The 21,720-nt window shown below is 47.3% G+C and overlaps 1 protein-coding gene across 5 annotated transcripts; it reads left to right on the top strand.

The window, feature by feature from the left end:
• The first annotated feature begins 2,525 nt into the window (after positions 1 to 2,525).
• On the top strand, positions 2,526 to 6,471 carry LOC123097435 (WAT1-related protein At4g01440). Of its 5 annotated transcripts, none has more exons than XM_044519163.1 (4): positions 2,532 to 2,771; positions 3,287 to 3,348; positions 3,584 to 5,672; positions 5,760 to 6,471. In XM_044519163.1, the coding sequence occupies exons 3-4, from the start codon at positions 5,494 to 5,496 to the stop codon at positions 6,403 to 6,405; spliced, it is 825 nt and encodes a 274-aa protein (XP_044375098.1). In that variant the 5' UTR covers positions 2,532 to 2,771; positions 3,287 to 3,348; positions 3,584 to 5,493; the 3' UTR covers positions 6,406 to 6,471. The 5 variants fall into 5 exon arrangements, with proteins under 5 accessions (XP_044375099.1, XP_044375098.1, XP_044375097.1 ...); XM_044519162.1 differs by having other exon boundaries at positions 3,581 to 5,672; XM_044519165.1 differs by having other exon boundaries at positions 2,532 to 2,788.
• Positions 6,472 to 21,720: the final 15,249 nt, after the last annotated feature.

The following is a 21,720-nucleotide window of genomic DNA, read 5'->3' as shown; positions in this document are numbered from 1 at the left end:
TCCTCCCCACCGCGCCGCCGCCCGGCCTTCTCCTCGAGCGCGCTGCCGCCCGGCCCTCTCCCCATCGCCGGCAGCGTCTCCATTCTGCCCCGGCCGCCTCTCTCCCTCCGACCCCTATAGCGCGCGCGCGCGACGCAGCTTCGCGAATCCAGCCCACTTCCCCTCAAACCACCCACTTCCCGTCCCATCTCCTCCTACAGCGAGCCACCACCGCATGCCCTGCCACCGTCCACCGCCACCCCTCGCCCCGCTGTCGCGTCCCGCCATCCCCCGCCCCATGGGGAACCGCCGCCACGACCTCCGCGCGACGGTTTCCGGCGGAGAGTTCCTATGCATGCTGCTGTGGGGTACGAGGCGGAGGGCGGAGCGGCGACACACGCGCTAGGGATGCAGAGGATAGGCACGACGGTGACGCAAGGTGGTGGTCATGGCGGTGATGCGCCTGTGCGTCGCCAATCCCCTGCTGACCGCCGTTCGAAGCTGCCCTCCACGCCGCCGACTCATCCCCGGCACGGCCCCCCTGCTTCCTCAGTCCGCTACTGACTCGTCGGCCGTTCTTCTTCGCCAACACCTGAAGGTCCTGTTTCTTCATCTCATCCCCGCATCTCCATTTATTTTTGCTGCTCGCTTGGCAGTTCATAGCCAAAAAAAATTGAACGGGGTCTCTAAATATTTTCTTGATATATGTCTAAACAGGACCAATTTTGCCATGTTTTCTGCTTGTATGTGTGTGGTTGAACTATTTAGCTTTTGAGTGAAGTTCAAACTTCCTATGTGTGAAGGTCGAATCAAATTCAGTTTTGTACATATGAGGTTGAGCCAGTTTTTTAGGCTACTGAAACCAATCATTTGATAGGGAATTCAAAAGAACAGTATATATGAGCATACGTGAAGTTCAAGTTCTTGGTTCAGGAAAGTAGACATCCTATTTTACACTCTTCTATATTTTCGGTCACAAAAACATTAGGAAGAAAATGCTGAATCGAGAAGTTCACACACTACTGTCTCAAACGTTCGGACGTTCTTTTCCGTACGCAAAAATCGAATATAGGTTAATTCCCCATGAAATTCGCTTTGTTGCTTTTCTTCCTCGCCCACCTATGTTATGCAAAAAATAGTTCAATTTTGCTAATTCGTCCAGTTTTGATTAGATAAATTTTGTAGTTCATTTTGCTGATTCCTACTGAATATAGTTTCTTTTGGTTTGTTGCAGCAGATCAAGCTAAATTCGAGAGAAAAAAATCAGTTCACCTTTGTGTGTTTTTTCAGATCATCTTACATGTCAAGCACCAAACCGACACCACGGCTTCTGCTACTGGTGCTAGTGTGGATGTTTAGCAAGTTCAACTACCAGTGTACGCCGAGTTCAGGTACATTGTCGTGGACGGCCAAGTTCAGGGATGCCTCTGTGCCTAAGGCAAGTTGACGCACTTTAACCAGTTCTTTGTAATAGTCCTATTTATTGCTTCGATCTTGTACAGCAAGCTGAGAACATATCTATTGATCTGACATGTTAATTAGGGATTTAGTTTTCTCTCGTTCTTCTAGGATTCATCGCCACATGATTTAAGCTTGGGCGGTGGGTAGCACATAAAATGCATGCCCGCCATATGTTTGCTATATTGCTGCAGTAGGATTCTAGATTTTTCGTTCTACCTTGGATGCACTGAATACCTGACATGTTGTGAAATAATTAAGTATGGAATTCTGAGGCTGTATGATCTATTAACAACATGAATTGCATTTTTTCCATCCTTACTGGATGTTGAGCATGGCTAGATTATATTTGGCATTAGCACCATCGGCGTGTATGCAAAATCCTCTTTTTCTCAATTATGGTTAATGCTATTGTATGATACATAGAAATTGAGATATGAGGGCACTCTTGCTGTATACACATGGTATGACTATTCTGAAAAAGTTAAAATTATAAAAGCAGATAAGTTCACGGGTTCACCGGTGGAAGTTCGAGGAATAAAAAGATCAAAGAAAAGGAGAGTTCAAAAAATGGTAGTACTGTCTGCTGTTGGCTGATGTCTCCTGTTGGCTGAAGCCCCTGCTGCTTGCTAGCTACTTGTTGTGCGTGCGCGTTTGTGTGCTGCTGCTGTTTCTTGCTGCAGCAGGGTGATGTGAGAGAGATAGATAGATAGCAAATGGAATGATCTTCCACATTGACTAACTCGTGACACACTTGGTTCAGTTTCTAAATTTAATCTAGTTCAATTAGAATTTTAATTCAGTTCAGAGACTGTTGCTATTTATCTCCTTGATGTTCAGTTTTGTGTTCTGTTGTTTGCCCCAATTGATCCTTGTGTTAATGTTTGTATATGTTGTGCACTCCTGATCCCATAGTGAAGTGAAAAATGACAAGCGAGCTAAGTACTAGTTCGGAAAGTTTGCAAGTTTGAACACATAAACCTAAAAAAGTTCATTGAAAAAATTTGGTTTGCCTGTTCCGTGAAAATGTCTTGCTAAAGAAATATCTCTTGTGCACTTATTTATTCGCTTGAATATTTGGTTTGATTCTCAGGTGCGAGATGGCGGCCGCCGACGTCGCTAAATCCCTCTACAAACCGATGGTTGGCTGCTCCCAGCTGTAAAAAGTAGTGGTTAATCTTGCTAATTACTTTGATGTGATACCTAGGTGTTCAGTCCAGCTCCTGCAACCAGCACAGGTCGTTGCCCTTTTTGCCACAACGGCAGCAGCACAAACACGAGCGTGGTCGTCCTCAACCAGTTCCTCACGCAGCCTCTGCGCAAGCCCTGCTCATGTATGCTTACACCAAAAGTACAACTCTTGCTACTCTCCTCGTACTTGCACTTGCTTATTTCTAAGCAATAATCCTATTGCTTCCTCTCGGGGAAAGGGATCCCATGTTGAAGCTGTCTTGGTGCTCACCCGCTGTTTATATTCATCACCATAGTGTACGAAACATATGAAAACCATTCTGGCTTTGGAGAAAATATAACCAGTACATGTGCAATTGCGCGAGAAGTTCCCTTATGAAAGTTCCTTGTAAACAAACCACATGAAAGTTCATCAAGAGAAACTTTGTAAGTTCAAAATGGCTATAGGAAAAAATTTGTAGGTTCAGATGGGTATAGAAAACTTTGTAAGTTCAAAATGGGCACGCCTAACAGTGCATGAATAAAAAAACTAAACCCAACAAAGTCCATGTTGGTCGGTCTATAGTGTGTTGTCAAGAAGGTTGTTGGCCTTGGAGGCTGACACTAGCTTATCATCTACCTTCCAATTATTATTAAGCATATACCACTGAAACTGCAGGTCGCGCCCTCCTCCCGCATAGCCTATTGGTTGGCGTACCGTGACCCCTCCTCATATTTTTGGTATGAATTTGATGAATCTTCTTGATGCTCTGTTCTTATTCATCTAGACGTTCCTCCTCATATTGATTGTTTGTATTGCTTGTACCGGTTTCGTTCTTGCATGTATGTATCAGTTCAATGTTTTGAGATAGCTCAGATTACTTCCAACTGTGAAGATTGACATGCATATTTGGGGATGAGATTTTCAGGTACTAGTTTGGCACTGTATCTAACCCGTACTAAAATATTTCAGCAGTTCAACAGGGGCGCGGGGTTCAGTTCGACGGTGACGAGCCAGGCAGCCGGCCTTCGCATAACGAACTGGTGCACTTCGATCTTGTGCGAATTGGAAATCCCCTGATGCTGAGTGTGTCAGTACAACCCTACGCTTTAAGGCACACGTGCATCCACTTCACGTGTTAGTCAATAGTATTGTGCATTTGCTTGGTACCTTCGCTACTCTAGTTACATATCACTTGCGAAATCAAATAAAATTTGTTGTTCACTTTTCTGTGTTTTGTTGAATAATTCTCATGCTGTCTTCTAGGGCATTATGCTTTTAATGTTCAAAATCCTGAGGAAAATGATACATTTTAGTTTGCTTTGCCGCAAGGGCATTGCTGAAACTTAAATTCTGTCTCAACTATAGCCATCCATTTTGAAATAGATGTTACTTTACTTCGGGTGGTTTCTGAATCACATTTCACTAAAAAATGTAATAGTGAAATTATACTGAATAACTAAATTAAATTGCAGTGACAAAAACACCAACAGTCCAAGCAGGGTCAGTGATGTAGGTTCACAGAAAAAAATTATTATGTAAACTTCCCTCTCCTGATGCGTATAAACAAAATAAAAGTTTCCAAGAGGTCATAATCACTGCTTACATGACGTTGGAAGGCAGGAAAGAAAAGCTGCTCTTAAATGTGACATGTAGTTTACTGTGCAAAATAAATATTTGTGTTCACAGTGGTCTCAATTCAGTTTCTTAGTTCCGTTCAATTTCTAATTTTTGTTCAGCTCAATTTTCCTATTTTAGTTCATTTTAATTCTTATTTTTTGTTCAGTCCAGTTTCTTGTTTTAGTTCCGTTCAATTTCTAATTCTAGTCCAGTTCAATTTCTAAATTTAGCTTAGTCCAAATCTTATTCTAGATTCATTTCATTTCAATTCTTATTTTAGTCTATATATCTTCTTGTGCTTCCATACAATCTATTTTCTCGATGTACCTATGATGTCCAGTTTCTTTTTTCAGTTCAGTACAATTTTTAAATTTCATTCAGTTCAATTCTCATTTTTTCCAGTTTCCTGAGTTCAAGGAATTTGACAGTCTTTAGTGTGTATATGCAAGTTCCAGTTTTCCCGTAGATGAAAATTACCCTTGAATGCAATGTTTCATATTTGTGCACTTTACTTTCTGGTAGCGTGGTGCCTGGTGAGGTTGCCTTCCTTGCCTGGTATTCAACAGTGTACCAAATGATTACAGAAAACACTCGTTGGTGGGTTTTACTGCGTTCATTGGAATGCAAAACTAAACCTAATTTCCCATTGAAAATGACAGTTGGGCAGGAGCAAAATCACACTAACAAGCGCAAAGGTGAATGGTCAGTAGTGGTGTTTGAGTTGAGAAATTCACTGCATCTTGTCATAGTATTGCTGACTCAAGGATAGCATTGCTGGTTGACATATACCAGCTCACCTTTTTTACTAATGGCAAGTATCAGGTTCTTTTGGAAGTTTTCTTTATGTTAGGAAGTTTGACGACTAGTCCACATACATAAAAGGAGTTTCTGCAGTCTCAGTGCTTCCGTATTTTATCCACTTTCTTGGCATCTTATGTAATTTTGGTCGGGGCACCAGAAAAGGTAAGGGGCTGAATCAGGACATATATTTTACTTTCACGTTTGCACTACCAATTTGATTCCTACTGTCTACTGATATGCCATTTTATAGATTATTATAAAAAATCTTCAGTAGTACGAGTAAGTTGTCACAAGAGTAGCAAAGGAAATAATTTATTATGTTGATAGCATATTAGCATTTACTTTTTTGCCCCCCTTGCATGAATGACGGCCGTCACTTTTGGTCAGTGAGTAGCATTGCAGGGCTATATATATAATCAGACAGTTAATGAGCGTATCAGTCATCTTGTAGCGGCAATCTTACAATGTGGGTGCAGGAGTGGAAGCCGGTGACGGGAATGCTGGCCTTCGACCTCATCTCTGCTGTGATGACGGCGCTGGTGAAGAAGGCTCTGGAGCAAGGGCTGAACCGCCTGGTCCTCGTCACCCTCCGGCAGCTGGTCGCCACCATCTTCTCTGCTCCAATAGCCTTTTTCAAAGAACGGTATGCAAACACATGCATCCTTGTACATACAATCTGCATTCATTCCCTGGGTGACTAAAACTGCATAACGCCATGGCATTCCTGCAGGAGCACGAGGCCCAAGCTCACATTGGAGGTCCTGGCGTACCTCTTCTTCAGCACCGTGTTTGGCGCGGCGCTCTCGCAGTACACCTTCTATGGCCGGCAGTACACCACCGCCACCTTCACCATAACCTTCATCAACCTCTCTCCTGTGCTCACCTTCCTCATCGCCGTCGTGATGAGGATGGAACCGCTGAAGGTGAACAGCATGGCGGGAGCCGCAAAGATCACCAGAACGCTCACGTCGCTGGCCGGCTTGCTGCCGCTGAGTCTCTACAAGGGTGTGCCACTGACGCACCAGGCCGCTACTGCACCTAGCCCAGGCTGCCCAGCTGCTCACCATGCATCACCCTCCGACAGCAGTGGCAACAGGAGCTGGATGCTGGGCACCATGGCTTTGCTGTTCAACTGCCCGTGCTTCTCCTTCTGGCTGCTGTTGCAGACAAAGCTGACCAAGTACCTGACCATCTACTCCAGTACTGCCATCATGTTCTTCAGTATATGTCATCGACATTCCACAGAACAAATGTCAACTAGGATGCGTGGGTATGTATCAAATATGGCAGGATTTGTTCCTCACGCCGGAGTACACCAATGCAATGGTGTGGAGGCCGTACACATTTCTTATTTCTATTGCTACAAGTTCGAGTGATAAATTACTGTAAGCTCACATGTTATTGTCCAATTAGTTCAAATGATCACTATTTTCTTCATTGAACAAAACAAAAAGAAGTACAAATATTTATTATAAAAATCATGAAAATTGTTCAAGTTGCAAACAAAAGGAAGTACATACCTTCACTGCAAAAAATGTTTGAGTTTGAACAAAACAAGAAGAAAACATCCATCAGTTCAACTAGTTAAACCATGCAAATTCGGAGCTGATGGTGTCGTCAGTTTGGACGAGAAAACAAATCTAAAATTGTAATCCCAAAAAAGGATCAGTTCTATTAGTCCATGTCTTGACCGGAGGCCGTTCAAAACATCCGGACATATAAGTCCACTATTTTATTATACAGTTAAAAAAATGACATCCCATCTGTGAAAACATGTTCATAACAAACACATACAAAGATCATTTCAACTACTCTGTTTTCGAAATGGAAAAAACAAAACGCTCAGTACAAACATAAAACTTCACTCAGTACTAGTAATCTGTTTTTCGGATGGGAAAACAACACGATGATTCTCACTGTCGTGGAATTGTCACGGCAGATGTCCTCGTGCAAGGACTTAGTCGTGGAGCCATCGCAGTTAGGAAGCTTAAAGGGGTTAAACGGGACAAGGAACACGAGGGTTATGCTAGTTCGGCCCCTTACGGTGAAGGTAAAAGCCTACGTCCAGTTGAGGTGGTATTACTTAGGGTTTTGATGACCAGGGAGCTTAATCGCTATGCCCGGCTCTCGATCTGTTGTCTCTCGTCCTGAACCGCCGCCGGGTCGTCCCTTTATATAGAGAGGTTGACGCCCCGCGGCTCTCAGAGTCCCGGCCGGCTTATAACAGTATCCGGCTCGGACTCTTAACTACTCTTGCCTTACATTACAAGTCTTGTCATAACGGCGGTTTATCACTACGGGCCTTAAGCCGCCTCCGGGTCTTAAGCCCACTATTGATCCGCCATCCTCTAGCCTGGTACTGGGCTTCACGTGATGATCATTATAACGTAACCCGGCCCCTCCTGGGCGGGTGACTCTAATGGTTATATCCTCAACATTAGGCCCCAGATTGATTTGAACCGGTTCATGTTAATCTTCAATCCCTTTGAAAGAAAATCTTCCGGCTTCTGCTTGTGCAAAGGTTATAACCCGCCGTGACGTCATCTTCTGGACTCTTGGTAACCCGCCGTGACGTCATCTTCCATTAAATTCATTTTTTATTCCGTCATATCCCAACGGATCTTATCTTTAATAACCATCCCGAAAATCGAGGCGTTTCTGTAGCGAGATAATCGCGTCTTGGCCTCCTCGTTTCTCGCGCCCATTTATCAGCCGTCCCTTATAAATAGGCCCGGCCCATAAGCCTTCGTCACTCTTCTCCTCCATCGTCTTCCTCCTCTGACGCTCCAGAGCCCGAGCTCCAGCCGCCGCCGCCGCGCCCCTTGTCTTCCTCGACCTCAGCCGCTGCATCACCCTGAACTGGTCCAGAGAAACGGCGGCCACCTCCGCATCTCATCAGCGCCAGTAAGTACTTGCCACTCCATATAGTAGGTTTGCATTAGGGTTCTGTCGTTCTTCCCTTGTTCTTCGTAGTTCATCCCGAGTTCTTCACAGTTCTTCCACCGCGGCCTCTTTTGATCCGGAAAGTAGGATAAAACTCCTGCGGTAGTGGTTTCGCACCCATTTCCAGTACTAGCAGATCCCTCTTGCTTGCAAAAAGGCCTCATTAGAACTTACGAACTTCTCTGCGCCAGTTTTTAGGTCTAGAAATTTTTTCCTTTCTAGACGACCGTTTGATCCAAAATAATTACTGCGATCTGTGAAACCTGTTTGTGCCACACTTAGTCAAAAATTGCATCTGTTAGCTATGGCGGCTCATATCGCCGGCTTAAAGGAGGCCATGAGCTGTGAAATTTCCGGCTCATTCATGATAGAGTTTTAAACAATTTGAATTACTTATGACATCCACCGCGGCTTAGATAACCCGAGACAATTAGCCATATATCATTAGGCCCCTTCATAAGCCGCCATCTTGAATACTGAACTGGAATCTTCCTCCGGCTTATATTTGAACCGGACATTTTCTTTTGTCATAGGATTTCGTCTTTCACAATGCCGCCCAAGGCTCCCAAGGCACCCATTACGTGCAACTGCGTGAGATCCAACGTTACTGATAATACCTTAGATGATTTCGTGAAGACGGGTTACCTGCCTAAGAAGGAGGTCATGTCCTATCGTGCCCCTGACCCGTCCGAAGAAAGACCTCAACCAAGAGATGGAGAGGTTGTGATATTTGCTGATCACATGAGCCAGGGCTTTGCTCCTCCTGGCTCAAAATTCTTCAGAGATGTTCTGAACTTTTTCGATCTGCGACCTCAAGACATTGGACCCAATTCCGTGTCGAATATTTGTAACTTTCAAGTATTCTGTGAGGTATATCTCGGAGAAGAGCCCAGCCTACTGCTCTTTAGGGAGCTGTTTTATCTGAACCGCCAGAACGAGTGTGCCAACGGGCCTAGCTTGGAACTTGGCGGAATTTCAATCCAACGATGGAGAGATTGCCTCTTTCCTTATGCTGAGCCGCCAAGCCACCCAAAGGACTGGAACCAGACATGGTTCTACTGCCAGGATACTTCTCCGGCTGATGAAGACCCTCTGCCCGGCTTTCGCGCCCTGCGTTTGGAGTCAAATCACCCCTGCCAGACAAATTATCTCAAGCTGAGCGACAACCGCTTATCCCCACCATCAACAAGATTAAAGCTCTTCTGGGAAACGGTCTTAACGGTGTTGATCTGGTCCGGGTCTGGATTGCTTGGCGGGTGATTCCCTTGAGCCGCCGCCCCGGCTTAATGTGTGATTACACGGGCCGGAAGGATGATCCTCTGCGGCACAGCCCCAACGACCTATCTGAGGACGTTGTTGACGACATGACCAAGTCCCTTCTGAACGAGAGCTTAGCAGACTGCGGGAGGACAGACTTAAGTCCCTTCTGCAAAGCTAACCCGGCTCCGGCGGTAAGCTACTGACCTGAGCACCTTACTTTCCATTTTAACCATTTTCATCTTAACCTCAAGAAACCTTTGTTGTATTTTTCAGGCTAATGATAAGTTCTGGAAGGTCAAGTATGATCATGAGGCTGCTAAAAAAGCCAAGAAGGTTAAGAAAGCCGCCAGGAGAGCCGCTCCCTGCAAGAAGGGGAGTAAGCCTAGCGCCTCAGACCTGCTTCAGCTGGATGACACCTCCGAGTCAGAGGTAACCCTTCATTCTTATGCTCTTCTCTTGTTTTTGTTTGTTCTTAACCACCTTATTGACATTGATTATCAGCAGGAGGATACCGGAGCGAGTAACCCGGTGATAGAAGAGGTAACTATACTTTCCTCCGACTCGGACCCCTTTCCAAGGCTGAAAGTCCGAAGAGTAACCCGGAAAGTAAGATTTTCCCATCCTTTAGCTTATCAAGATCCTCAATTTCTTTTGAAGCAACAGATTCATGAGAGCCGGAGGCAAATCCGGGCCAGCAAGGATGCAGACCTCTCCTCCGGCTTACCCGAAGCATCAAGGAAGCGCCGGACCGAGGTTATATCCAACTTATATCCTTTTCATCCTTTGGCGGGCATCACTCGCCAACCACTCAATTCTTCTGATTCAAACTATCAGGAAACTTCACCTTCCTCCAGTGAATCCATGCAATCTAACTTGCCAGCTTTCAAGACTGCACCCGGGTAATGATGATCATCTCATTTTGTGCTTATCTTATTTATGTTTTTTACACTAACCTTTTGACTTTCAGTGCACAAGCAAAGCTCAGCAAGAGGGCAAAGAAAAGTAAACCGGTCGAAGAGCCAGACTTAACTGAACCCAACGCCTCTGCTTCTGAGCCGCCGTCTGCACCAGCTCCAGAAACCACCGCTCCAACTGAACAACAAGCCATGGAGAGTTCTGACAACCCGGAGATCCCCAGCTCAGCTCAACCGGCCGATGACCCGGATGTGGTGATTACCCAGACCGAATACGTTGAGCCGGGAAGACCCACTGTGCTGGCCAGATGCTCTGCTAAAGAAGAACCGCTGGAGCGCCGCAGGGCCAGACTGGATATCACTGACTATGCTAACTTGAGCATTGGAGACATTGTTTCTAGTTATATTGGTCAAGTGCACAACAGCCGGGACCTAGAGATTGACATGGTGAAGCAGATACAGCAAAAATCTGAGGTACAACTCTCTTGCTTACTCCATAGTCATCCTTACCATGCTAGCCCCCCAAGTCTATTACTTATGATAGAATATGTTGTAGACTTAATTCCGGCTTACCTTCATGAACCGGCACTTATAAATAGAATCTTTCAGCATACATTAGCCCCCAAGTGCCAAGTGTCTTGGCTTGCAAAGTGCTTGGGACTTTAATGTTGCATGACAATCACTCAAACTGTAACCCGGAATTTGTACAGGCTGCCTGCAAGAATTTTGAATCGGAAATCTCTGAGATGAAGAACCGTCTGAAGACTCAGGAAACTGAGACCCGGAAGGCCAATGCCAAATTTAAGTTCAGTGTTGCTGCACAAGAAAAACTGAAGAAAAAATTTGAAACAGAAAGAAAAACTTGGGCCGACGAGAAGACTGCCTTGCTCAGCCGGGCTGAACAAGCGGAGGCTGCCCTTACTGAAAGAACCGCCGAACTCTCCGGCTTGAAACACCATGTGTCACAGATGGTCTCCGCCATCTTCGGTAAGTTATTCTGTAAGCTTTTAACAAGTTTACATTCTTCATGTCTCATAAGTCCCACCATTGCCATCAGCTCACTTGACGTTATTATGCAGGTCCCAGAAGCTCCAATCTTAATAAGAACGCGCTGACCAAGCTGAAGGCTGTTTACACCTTGGTGGAGCAACTCTACACCGGGTCACAGCGTGCTTTAGCCGTTGTGGCTCTGTCCAATGAGGTTCCGACTCACCTGGCAGACGTACTCAGGCGGCTTGCCGTTCTTCCTGAACGCTTCCAAGAGCTGAGACGGGCTTCTGCAAGAGCCGGAGCTATAGCTGCTCTGAGCCGGGCCAAGGCTTTTCTCCCGGAGCTAGACCCGGCCGACATCGCTCTTGGATACCCCAGCCTGAAGGAAGATGGCACCCCCTTTGACCAGAAAGACTTCGCCGCCTGTGTGAAGAGCGTGCGCCCGGTGGCTACCTTGATTGGAAATGACACAGATCTTACCAAGTATCAGCCGAGCTATGACGCGGAGAATCAGAGGATCCCAACTCCACGCTATGAAGCAGTCAGCCTAATCCCGCCGACTCGTAAGCATACCTTCGCCCCCAGAAGTTGACCCGGCCGGGTTAATTGATGATGAGGCTCAATTTGAAGCTTTGAGCGGCATTGACTGGAAATCATCAACCTTCTAGGTCATGGGAACAGCCGGAGGAGCGGAGAGGGATGAGCCGGGAGCTTCAACCCAACAAGCACCTTGATTTCTTAGGCGGCTCATGGTCACACCTTAAAAACAATGCCTCACCTTTTGGACTCGGGGAGTTTTGTAATAGAGTAGGACAAACACTTAATTTTGTCGTGCCATCGTGCACGTGTAGAATGCTTAACTCCATTGAAGCTGCTCCTTTATATTCGTCCGGGTTATGTTCGATCATCTACTTTCCTTAAGTTAAAGAGCTGTCTTTAATTGTCCCGCATAGAAAACAAATCACAAGTCTCTGGGCGGCTTACCGCACTGAGAGTCATATACTTTACATATAACCCGGAATATGAACCAAAGTCACCAAAGACTGGCCCTCAATTGTATCCTCGAGGTAACCATAATAACATACTTACAAGCCTTCAAGTATACTTCCGGTTTATGTAACCCAAATAATGAGGTTGAGAAATCAACTCCGGTTCACCAGCATCGATAATGCTTATTGTGTGCTATCAATATTGTTAATCAAAGTTAAGCCGGCGGGGTAAGAACCGCCCTTGCACACTGTTGATATGATCAAAAGAACTTGTTGCAAACCAAAAGATCAAAACTTAGGGGCTTCTGATTCGAATACGACCAGAGAACCGTCCCAAAGGGGTTAAGCTAATATTCGAATGCGATCATATAGCCCCCAGTGGCTTTGGCGTTGCCGATCAAGAGGGTACCGACAGCTATGTTCTCTTTGGTTCGAATACGACCTATGTTTGAACAGGAAGCCCCCAAATGACCTTGAGAGTTGTTTAACGACGCTGATTCGAATACGATCCACGTCGGTTCCCAAAGGGGGTCGAGCTATGATTCAAATATGATCAAGAAAAACTCCCCAATGAGCTCGGCAATTTGCCAATCAAGTGGGTATCGACAACTATGTTCTCTTTGGTTCGAATACGACCTATGTTTGAACAGGAAGCCCCCAAGTGATCATATTGTTAACGGCTAGATTCGAATACGATCATAAGCCGGATCACCCTCCAAGTGACCATGTAATGTTGTAATAGAAATAAAAATAACACATTTGCCTTTGGAGGAGAGAAGGACAGAGGTCCTGCTTTATTATTTATCATAATATATACATGGCTATATGTACATTATGAGAGCCGGTGGCTCAAGTGTAATAAGGCCGAAGCTGAGCTATGTTCCACGGCCGACGGGTCTCTTCCTCCGACTTACGTGAATCTTTGTGCTCCCGAACATCGATAAGGTAGTATGACCCGTTGTGCAAGTTCTTGCTGACCACAAAGGGCCCTTCCCAAGGCGGGGACAACTTGTGTGCATCTGTTTGATCTTGGATGAGCCGGAGCACCAAATCACCTTCCTGGAAGACTCTGGACTTAACCCGACGGCTGTGATAGCGGCGCAGGTCTTGTTGGTAAATCGCTGAGCGAGCCGCTGCCACGTCACGCTGTTCATCCAACAAGTCAAGAGCATCTTGGCGCGCCCGCTCATTATCCGCCTCAACATAAGCCGCCACTCGAGGCGAGTCATGCCGAATGTCGCTTGGGAGGACCGCCTCCGCTCCATAAACCATGAAGAAAGGCGTGTAACCCGTAGACCTGTTAGGAGTAGTATTGATGCTCCATAACACGGAGGGTAACTCCTCCACCCAACAACCCGGCGTCCGTTGCAAAGGGACCAAAAGCCGGGGCTTGATGCCCTTCAAGATTTCCTGATTGGCTCTCTCAGCTTGACCATTGGACTGAGGGTGAGCCACTGATGAAACATCAAGCCGGATATGTTCCCGTTGACAAAACTCCTCCATGGCGCCCTTAGACAGATTGGTACCATTGTCAGTTATAATGCTGTGTGGAAAACCAAAGCGAAATATCACCCTTTTCATGAACTGAACCGCTGTGGCCGCGTCACACTTGCTAACTGGCTCTGCCTCAACCCACTTTGTGAACTTGTCAACCGCCACCAAGAGGTGGGTCTTCTTATCCTTGGACCTTTTAAAAGGCCCAACCATATCAAGCCCCCAGACCGCAAATGGCCAAGTAATTGGAATCATCCTTAATTCTTGAGCCGGCACATGAGCCCGTCGCGAGAACCTCTGGCAACCATCACATTTACTGACCAAATCCTCTGCATCAGCATGAGCCGTCAGCCAATAGAAACCATGACGAAAAGCCTTGGCCACAAGGGACTTTGAGCCGGCATGATGGCCACAATCCCCCTCGTGAATTTCACGTAAAATTTCTTGACCTTCCTCAGGGGAAACACAACGCTGGAAAGTTCCAGTGACACTGCGACGATGCAGCTCACCATTGATAATTATCATTGACTTAGACCGCTGGGTTATTTGTCTGGCCAAAGTTTCATCCTCAGGCAATTCTCCCCGGGTCATGTAAGCCAAGTATGGTACTGTCCAGTCTGGGGTGATGTGGAGAGCCTCCACCAACTATGCCTCCGGGTCAAGGACAGCCAGGTCTTCCTCTGTAGGCAACTTAACAGAAGGGTTATGCAAAATGTCCAAGAAAGTATTAGGCGGCACCGGCTTTCGCTGAGAGCCCAGCCGGCTTAATGCATCAGCCGCCTCGTTCTTCCTGTGATCGATGTGCTCTACTTGGTAACCCTGAAAGTGTCCAGCAATGGCATCAACTTCGCGGCGATAAGCCGCCATGAGAGGGTCCTTGGAATCCCACTTGCCTGACACTTGTTGAGCCACTAAATCTGAGTCGCCAAAGCACCTAACCCGGCTCAAGCTCATCTCCTTAGCCATCCGAAGACCATGGAGCAAGGCCTCGTACTCAGCCGCATTGTTGGTATAGGGAAACATCAACCGTAGCACATAGCAAAACTTGTCACCTCGAGGGGAAGTTAATACAACTCCAGCCCCCGAGCCCTCCAATTGCCTAGACCCGTCGAAGTGAATAGTCCAGTATGTATTATCCGGTTTCTCTTCAGGCACCTGCAGCTCTGTCCAATCGTTGATGAAATCCACCAATGCTTGAGATTTGATAGCCGTGCGTGGCACGTATTTTAGACCATGAGGCCCAAGTTCTATAGCCCACTTAGCCACTCTTCCCGTGGCTTCTCTGTTTTGAATGATATCTCCTAGGGGAGCAGAACTAACCACAGTGATAGGGTGACCCTGGAAATAGTGCTTAAGCTTCCGGCTTGCCATGAATACCCCATAAACAAGCTTCTGCCAATGTGGATACCGCTGTTTGGACTCAATGAGTACTTCGCTGACATAGTAAACCGGCCGCTGAACCGGATACTCCTTACCCTCTTCCTTACGCTCCACCACCACAGCCACACTGATGGCCCGTGTGTTAGCGGCTACATACAGCAATAAGGGCTCCTTGTCAACAGGAGCAGCAAGGACTGGGGGCTCAGCCAGCTGTCTCTTCAAATCCTCAAAAGCAGCATTAGCAGCATCATTCCAGATAAAGTCATCTGTTTTCTTCATCAACTGGTACAGTGGCATGGCCTTTTCACCCAAACGGCTTATAAACCGGCTCAAAGCAGCGATGCGGTCCGCCAGACGCTGGACGTCGTTTATGCACGCCGGCTTAGCCAGAGAGGTAATTGCCTTGATCTTTTTCGGGTTAGCTTCAATGCCTCTGTGAGAAACCAGAAAACCCAAGAGCTTGCCTGCGGGAACACCAAAAACACACTTGGCCGGGTTAAGCATCATCTTGTAAACCCGGAGATTATCAAAGGTTTCTCTAAGATCATCTACCAGGGTCTCCTTCTCCCTGGATTTAACCATGATATCATCCACATAGGCATGAACATTGCGCCCAATCTGGTTATGAAGACAATTCTGCACACAACGCTGGTAAGTCGCCTGTGCACTCTTGAGCCCAAAAGGCATACACACATAACAGAAGGCTCCAAAGGGAGTGATGAACGCCGTCTTCTCCTGGTCCTTAACTGCCATTTTAATCTGATGGTATCCAGAATAAGCATCCAAAAAACTTAAGCGCTCACAACCCGCCGTAGCATCAATAATTTGATCAATACGGGGGAGAGCAAAAGGATCAGTCGGACAAGCTTTGTTTAAATCCTTGTAGTCCACACACATCCGCCAGGTGCCGTTTTTCTTGAGCACGAGCACCGGGTTAGCTAACCATTCTGGATAAAAACTTCAACAATAAACCCGGCCGCCAAGAGCCGCCACCTCTTCACCAATGGCTTTCCGCCTCTCCTCATTAAACCGCCGAAGGAATTGCCTGACCGGCTTAAATTTTGGATCAATATTGAGAGTGTGCTCAGCGAGTTCTCTAGGTACACCTGGCATGTCAGAAGGTTTCCATGGAAAAATGTCCTTGTTCTCACGGATGAACTCGATGAGAGCGCCTTCCTATTTCGGATCCAGATTGGCACTGATGCTGAACTGCTGAGATGAGTCACCTGGAACAAAGTCAACAAGTTTAGTCTCATCAGCTGACTTAAATTTCATTGCCGGCTCATGCTCCGTGGTTGGCTTTTTCAAAGACGTCATATCTGCCGGGTCAACATTGTCCTTGTAAAACTTCAACTCCTCTGTTGCACAAACAGATTCAGCGTAAGCCGCGTCACCTTCCTCACACTCCAAGGCTATCTTCCGGCTGCCGTGAACCGTAATGGTCCCATTGTGACCCGGCATCTTGAGCTGCAAATACACGTAACACGGCCGCGCCATGAACTTGGCGTAAGCCGGCCGCCCAAATAAAGCATGATACGGACTTCTTATCTTAACCACCTCAAAGGTTAATTTTTCCGCCCTGTAGTTGTACTCATCTCCAAAAGCCACTTCCAGCTCGATCTTACCAACTGGATATGCCGACTTACCAGGCACCACACCATGGAAAACAGTATTGGACTGGCTGAGGTTCTTATCAATCAACCCCATACGACGGAAGGTCTCATAATAGAGGATGTTGATGCTGCTGCCTCCGTCCATGAGCACTTTAGTGAATTTATATCCCCCCACCTGAGGAGCCACCTCCAAGGCCAGGTGACCCGGATTATCAACCCAGGGAGGGTGATCTTCCCTACTCCACACAATAGGCTGCTCAGACCATCTTAAATAGCGTGGAACCGCCGGCTCAACGGCATTCACAACCCTTTTATGAAGTTTCTGATCTCGCTTGCACAGACTGGTGGTAAACACATGATACTGTCCACCATTGAGCTGCTTTGGATTGGTCTGGTATCCCCCCTGCTGCTGCTGCTGATGACCCTGGCCGGACTGCTGATTAAAGCCCCCTTGAACATTCTGAGAATTGGAATTTGAACCGCCGCCCGGGCCATGAAAGCCGCCAGCGCCCGAGCCGCCGCCCGGGCCACTGTTGCCATTGAAAGCACTGGAATTTTTAAAGGCCTTCATGATTGCACAGTCCTTACACAGATGAGTGGCCGGCTTTTCCCTAGAGCCATGCCTTGGACAAGGCTCATTCAACAACTGCTCAAGCGTCGGGCCTGACCCGCCGGCACGGGGAGGTGGTCTCCCCTTGCGCCGGTGGTTGTTACCCTGTGAACTGGCGTTGGCCACAAACTCCATACTGCCATCAGCCTTACGCTTGTTACCTCCCTGGTTTGCCGGGTTATGCTGGGGGCCCTTACCATTGCCATTCCGTTTTCCCTTCCCTGTCCTTTCATCATCCGACGTGGGATCCTTGGTACTATCAGAGTCGGCGTACTTAACCAGAGCCGCCATCAGCGTACCCATATCATTGCAATCGCGCTTGAGCCGCCCGAGCTTCATCTTCAAGGGCACAAAGCGACAATTCTGCTCTAACATTAAGACTGCAGAGCCGGCATCCATCTTATCAGATGAATGTATTATCTCTTTGACCCGGCGAACCCAATAGGTTGTAGACTCACCCTCCTGCTGCTTACAGTTAGTCAAATCCACAATTGACATAGACTGCCTACAGGTATCTTTAAAGTTTTGGATGAACCGGGCCTTTAGTTCAGCCCAAGACCCGATAGAGTTCGGTGGCAGTCCTTTCAACCAAGTGCGGGCAGTCCCATCTAGCATCATGGTGAAGTACTTGGCCATTGCCGCTTCACTGACCTCCAGCAACTCCATAGCCATCTCGTAACTCTCGATCCATGCTCCGGGTTGTAAATCAGCCGTGTAATTAGGTACCTTCCTAGGCCCCTTGAAATCCTTGGGCAGACGTTCATTACGGAGAGCTGGCACCAGACAAGGAACACCTCCGGTCCTCGTAGGTATACCCGCATCGAGGGAAGCCGTCAGATAAGCCGGGAGTGGGTGGTAAGCCGTCAACTGAGCCGCCCGCTCCGCCTCTTGCCGTGCTCTGTCTTGGTCCACCGCGTTAAAAGCTTCATTTTGAACCGGGCCGTGGCCAGGAGGCAAGTCACGGCGTCGGACATTGCTTGAGCCGGTCGCTGAGACCATGTGCCTGCTATAACTCGGGCTCCGGCCTGGACGAGGGGTTGAATGAATCCTGTCCCGGCTATAAGAATATGCCTCCTGTTGCGCCAGAGCCGTCTAAAGGAGCTCTCTGACCCGACGGGTTTCGACCGCTGTTGGAGAGTCGCCATCGATTGGGAGAGCCGCCAGTCGCGCCGCCGCGGCGACCATGTTTTCCAACGGGTTGGCGTAATGACCCGGTGGTATTGGCACGTACTGAGGCGGGGTAGTGTTCACCCGGGGAGGCCCCATCACTTGAGGCTGAATCGGCGTTCCAGCTCCGGGTGCCGTGATCTCTGGCGGGTTACTGGGCCCTGCACCAGGCGTGTTGAAGAGGTTTTGAGGATCCTAAACCGGAGGGAGTCGAGATTGAGCCTTTTGATGCCTCCTTCTCATGATCTCATTGGACGCGTTCTGATCCATCGTGAGCTGGAAAGACTGCGCTTAAATCAGCTGAGTCTGGGCGTCGAGAGCCGCCCTCTCTGCAGCCATCCTGATCCCTTCCGCCGCCAGATCCTCCTTGGCCTTTGCTAGATCGAGCTTTAACTGTGCCACCTCCGCGTCATGCTGAGCTTGATCCGCCGGGGCGACCGTAGCGGTTAACAGGACCTTCATCTTGTTTGTGAGATCCATCAGCACCTGAGCCGGCGAGGGCACAGGGCTTCCTGCCCCGGCGGTGGGGTTTTGAATAGGTTGTGCGCCAGCCATGAAGATTCCAACCCAGCTCGGCGGCTCAAAGGGGTCCGGAATACTGTCGCCATCGGAACACCCCCTGAGCCTGCCATCTTGAAGTTGGTATAATGAATCGGTCTCTTCTGTGGATGACTCGCCGTCAGAGCGAGCAGCCGTCTCATCACCAGATCCAGATCCTTCAGAGAGCTCTCCATGGACGCATCCCACGAAAGCACGCTTCAAGGCAGGCAAAGTCCGGGCGGGTCGTGCACGTTGAGCCGTCTCGATGAGATCGGCGCAGAGGTCCGGCTCAGGGCCCGGCTCACCAATCTTGCCAATAAAGACATGGATTCCGCCGAAGGGGACCCGGTACCCGTACTCAATTGAGCCGGCGTCGGGGCCCCAATTTGCATCGTCGATGTAGAGCTTGCCGCGACGACTCTTGGTCATCCGGCCCACAGCGTATCCCTTGAGCCCTTCGAAGCTGCCCTTCAAGAATTCAAATCCACCGTGCGCTGGCCCCACGGTGGGCGCCAACTGTCGTGGAATTGTCACGGCAGATGTCCTCGTGCAAGGACTTAGTCGTGGAGCCATCGCAGCTAGGAAGCTTAAAGGGGTTAAACGGGACAAGGAACACGAGGGTTATGCTAGTTCGTCCCCTTACGGTGAAGGTAAAAGCCTACGTCCAGTTGAGGTGGTATTACTTAGGGTTTTGATGACCAGGGAGCTTAATCGCTATGCCCGGCTCTCGATCTGTTGTCTCTCGTCCTGAACCGCCGCCGGGTCGTCCCTTTATATAGAGAGGTTGACGCCCCGCGGCTCTCAGAGTCCCGGCCGGCTTATAACAGTATCCGGCTCGGACTCTTAACTACTCTTGCCTTACATTACAAGTCTTGTCATAACGGCGGTTTATCACTACGGGCCTTAAGCCGCCTCCGGGTCTTAAGCCCACTATTGATCCGCCATCCTCTAGCCTGGTACTGGGCTTCACGTGATGATCATTATAACGTAACCCGGCCCCTCCTGGGCTGGTGACTCTAATGGTTATATCCTCAACACTCACCGTATTCAAAATTACTCTTAAACAATTACGAATTTGCGAAACCGTCCAACATGATTAAGTTTCGCATATTTGATAGCTTTCTAACGGTATATTATTTGCCCCATTTCGACAAACTAAAAAAAACGCGTACGAAATCAAATTTGACCGTATTCGAATTCGAGTTTAAACTGTAAGGAATTAGAAAAACATTTCAATACGAAAAAGTTGTGCATTTTCCATAGCTTTCCAACACCGTATCATTTGCGTCAATCCGACAAACCGTTTGCAAAAAAAGCAAAAATACGTTTCGCCTAGAATTTCACCGTTTTTCAAACTACGTTTAAACCTTATAGAATTTTAAAAAACAGTAGATATATGGAAGATGCAGATTTTACCAGCTTTCCAACGCCATCTTATTTGTTCAATTCCGACAAACCGTTTGAAAATTAAGTCCAAAATACGATTCACATTTTCGGGTTTGAAAAAAAACGGTTTTTTCAAAACTGCTCTTAAACCATGATGATTTTGCAAAAAAATCCTATATGAGTGTAATGTAGCTGTCAAGAGCTTTCCAACAATATATTACACGCCCCATTCCGACGAAAAAATTCACAATTTTTTTTGAACTAGAGAGGACGATCAGTTCGACAAGATGAAAATCATCAGTACAACCGCTTGAAACCGTCAGTTCAAGTAGAGTAACAGAATAATAATATTGTGTTACACGAAACAAAATAGCCCAGATGTGTGTGTGTGTGTATATATATATAGGGAACAGCTTTCCTATCTACACTAGCACCAGAGTGTGCTATCGGAACCTTTGGTTTGCATCAAGATCCGAACTTGCATTATTGGAGATCACATTTACAGAAGAGGAAAAACATGTGGGGCTCTTTTTGGGCTGTGGATGGAAATGGCAAGCTAGGTTCTGAAAAGGCAAGAGTTATTCGTGGAATGGGGGCAGCTCCTTTACAGCACCTGTCAGCTAGCATGTTCTATTTCGAGAAGGCTATTGTGTGGTTTTGTTTCGTTGCTAGCTTTGAAAGGTTCCATACATCTATACTTTTTTAGTAGGTTTTACTCTCAAAGGTTTCATTCTATCTCATGCTAGGTTCGGGACCTTTTGCTTCTCCTACTGTAGAGTACTCCATTTGTTCCTACATGCACGCATAGGTTGTGCATGACTCTGAGCGGACACAAAGTAGTACTAACACACGTACTCAGCTAGCACATGCAAACTAACTAATATGAGATTAATCAAGATTATGCTATAACAGGCTAGGCAAACGGCGATGCCTCGGAGAGACCCGGTTGTGGACGCCGACGAGCGCTCAGTATCAATGCAGAACGACACCAACATGCTGTTTGATGACGTGCTGGAAGTGTTCTATCATCCAAGGATAATGTGAGTGTCGGTTTTTTGTGCTTTCGTTTCCGAGTCGTTTTCCATTTTTTGTGATGATTTTGATGACTGTCCAACCCCTAAACACTGAGTTAGAGAACGGCCCTTCATCATGTCTGATACAAACTCAAACTGGGGCGATTGCGGGCCAACTCAGGTTTAATCATTTCGCGTGCACTAGCAATTAATTCGTCATTTCGCGTGCTTATTACTCACACCCGCCAAACACAAAAATGTTTCAGGTCCATCATTGGAGCTCTCAGTTTTTCGCTAATGCCATTGAACAAGCTAGTACACTGTCTATCATTGCTTTTGTTTACTTCTTCCCTTTCTTAGCTCGTTTTCATTTTTGCAAGTGTCCTTTCTCT

Source organism: Triticum aestivum, chromosome 4D (genome assembly GCF_018294505.1).
Source record: "Triticum aestivum cultivar Chinese Spring chromosome 4D, IWGSC CS RefSeq v2.1, whole genome shotgun sequence".
Taxonomy (NCBI): domain Eukaryota; kingdom Viridiplantae; phylum Streptophyta; class Magnoliopsida; order Poales; family Poaceae; genus Triticum; species Triticum aestivum.
This window is presented reverse-complemented; position numbering and strand designations above follow the sequence as displayed.

Coding starts and splice junctions, on each gene's coding strand:
- LOC123097435 (XM_044519164.1), top strand. CDS start 5,494: ATGTGGGTGCAGGAGTGGAAGCCGGTGACGGGAATGCTGGCCTTCGAC. Junction 5,673..5,759: donor ATAGCCTTTTTCAAAGAACG/GTATGCAAACAC, acceptor GCATTCCTGCAG/GAGCACGAGGCCCAAGCTCA.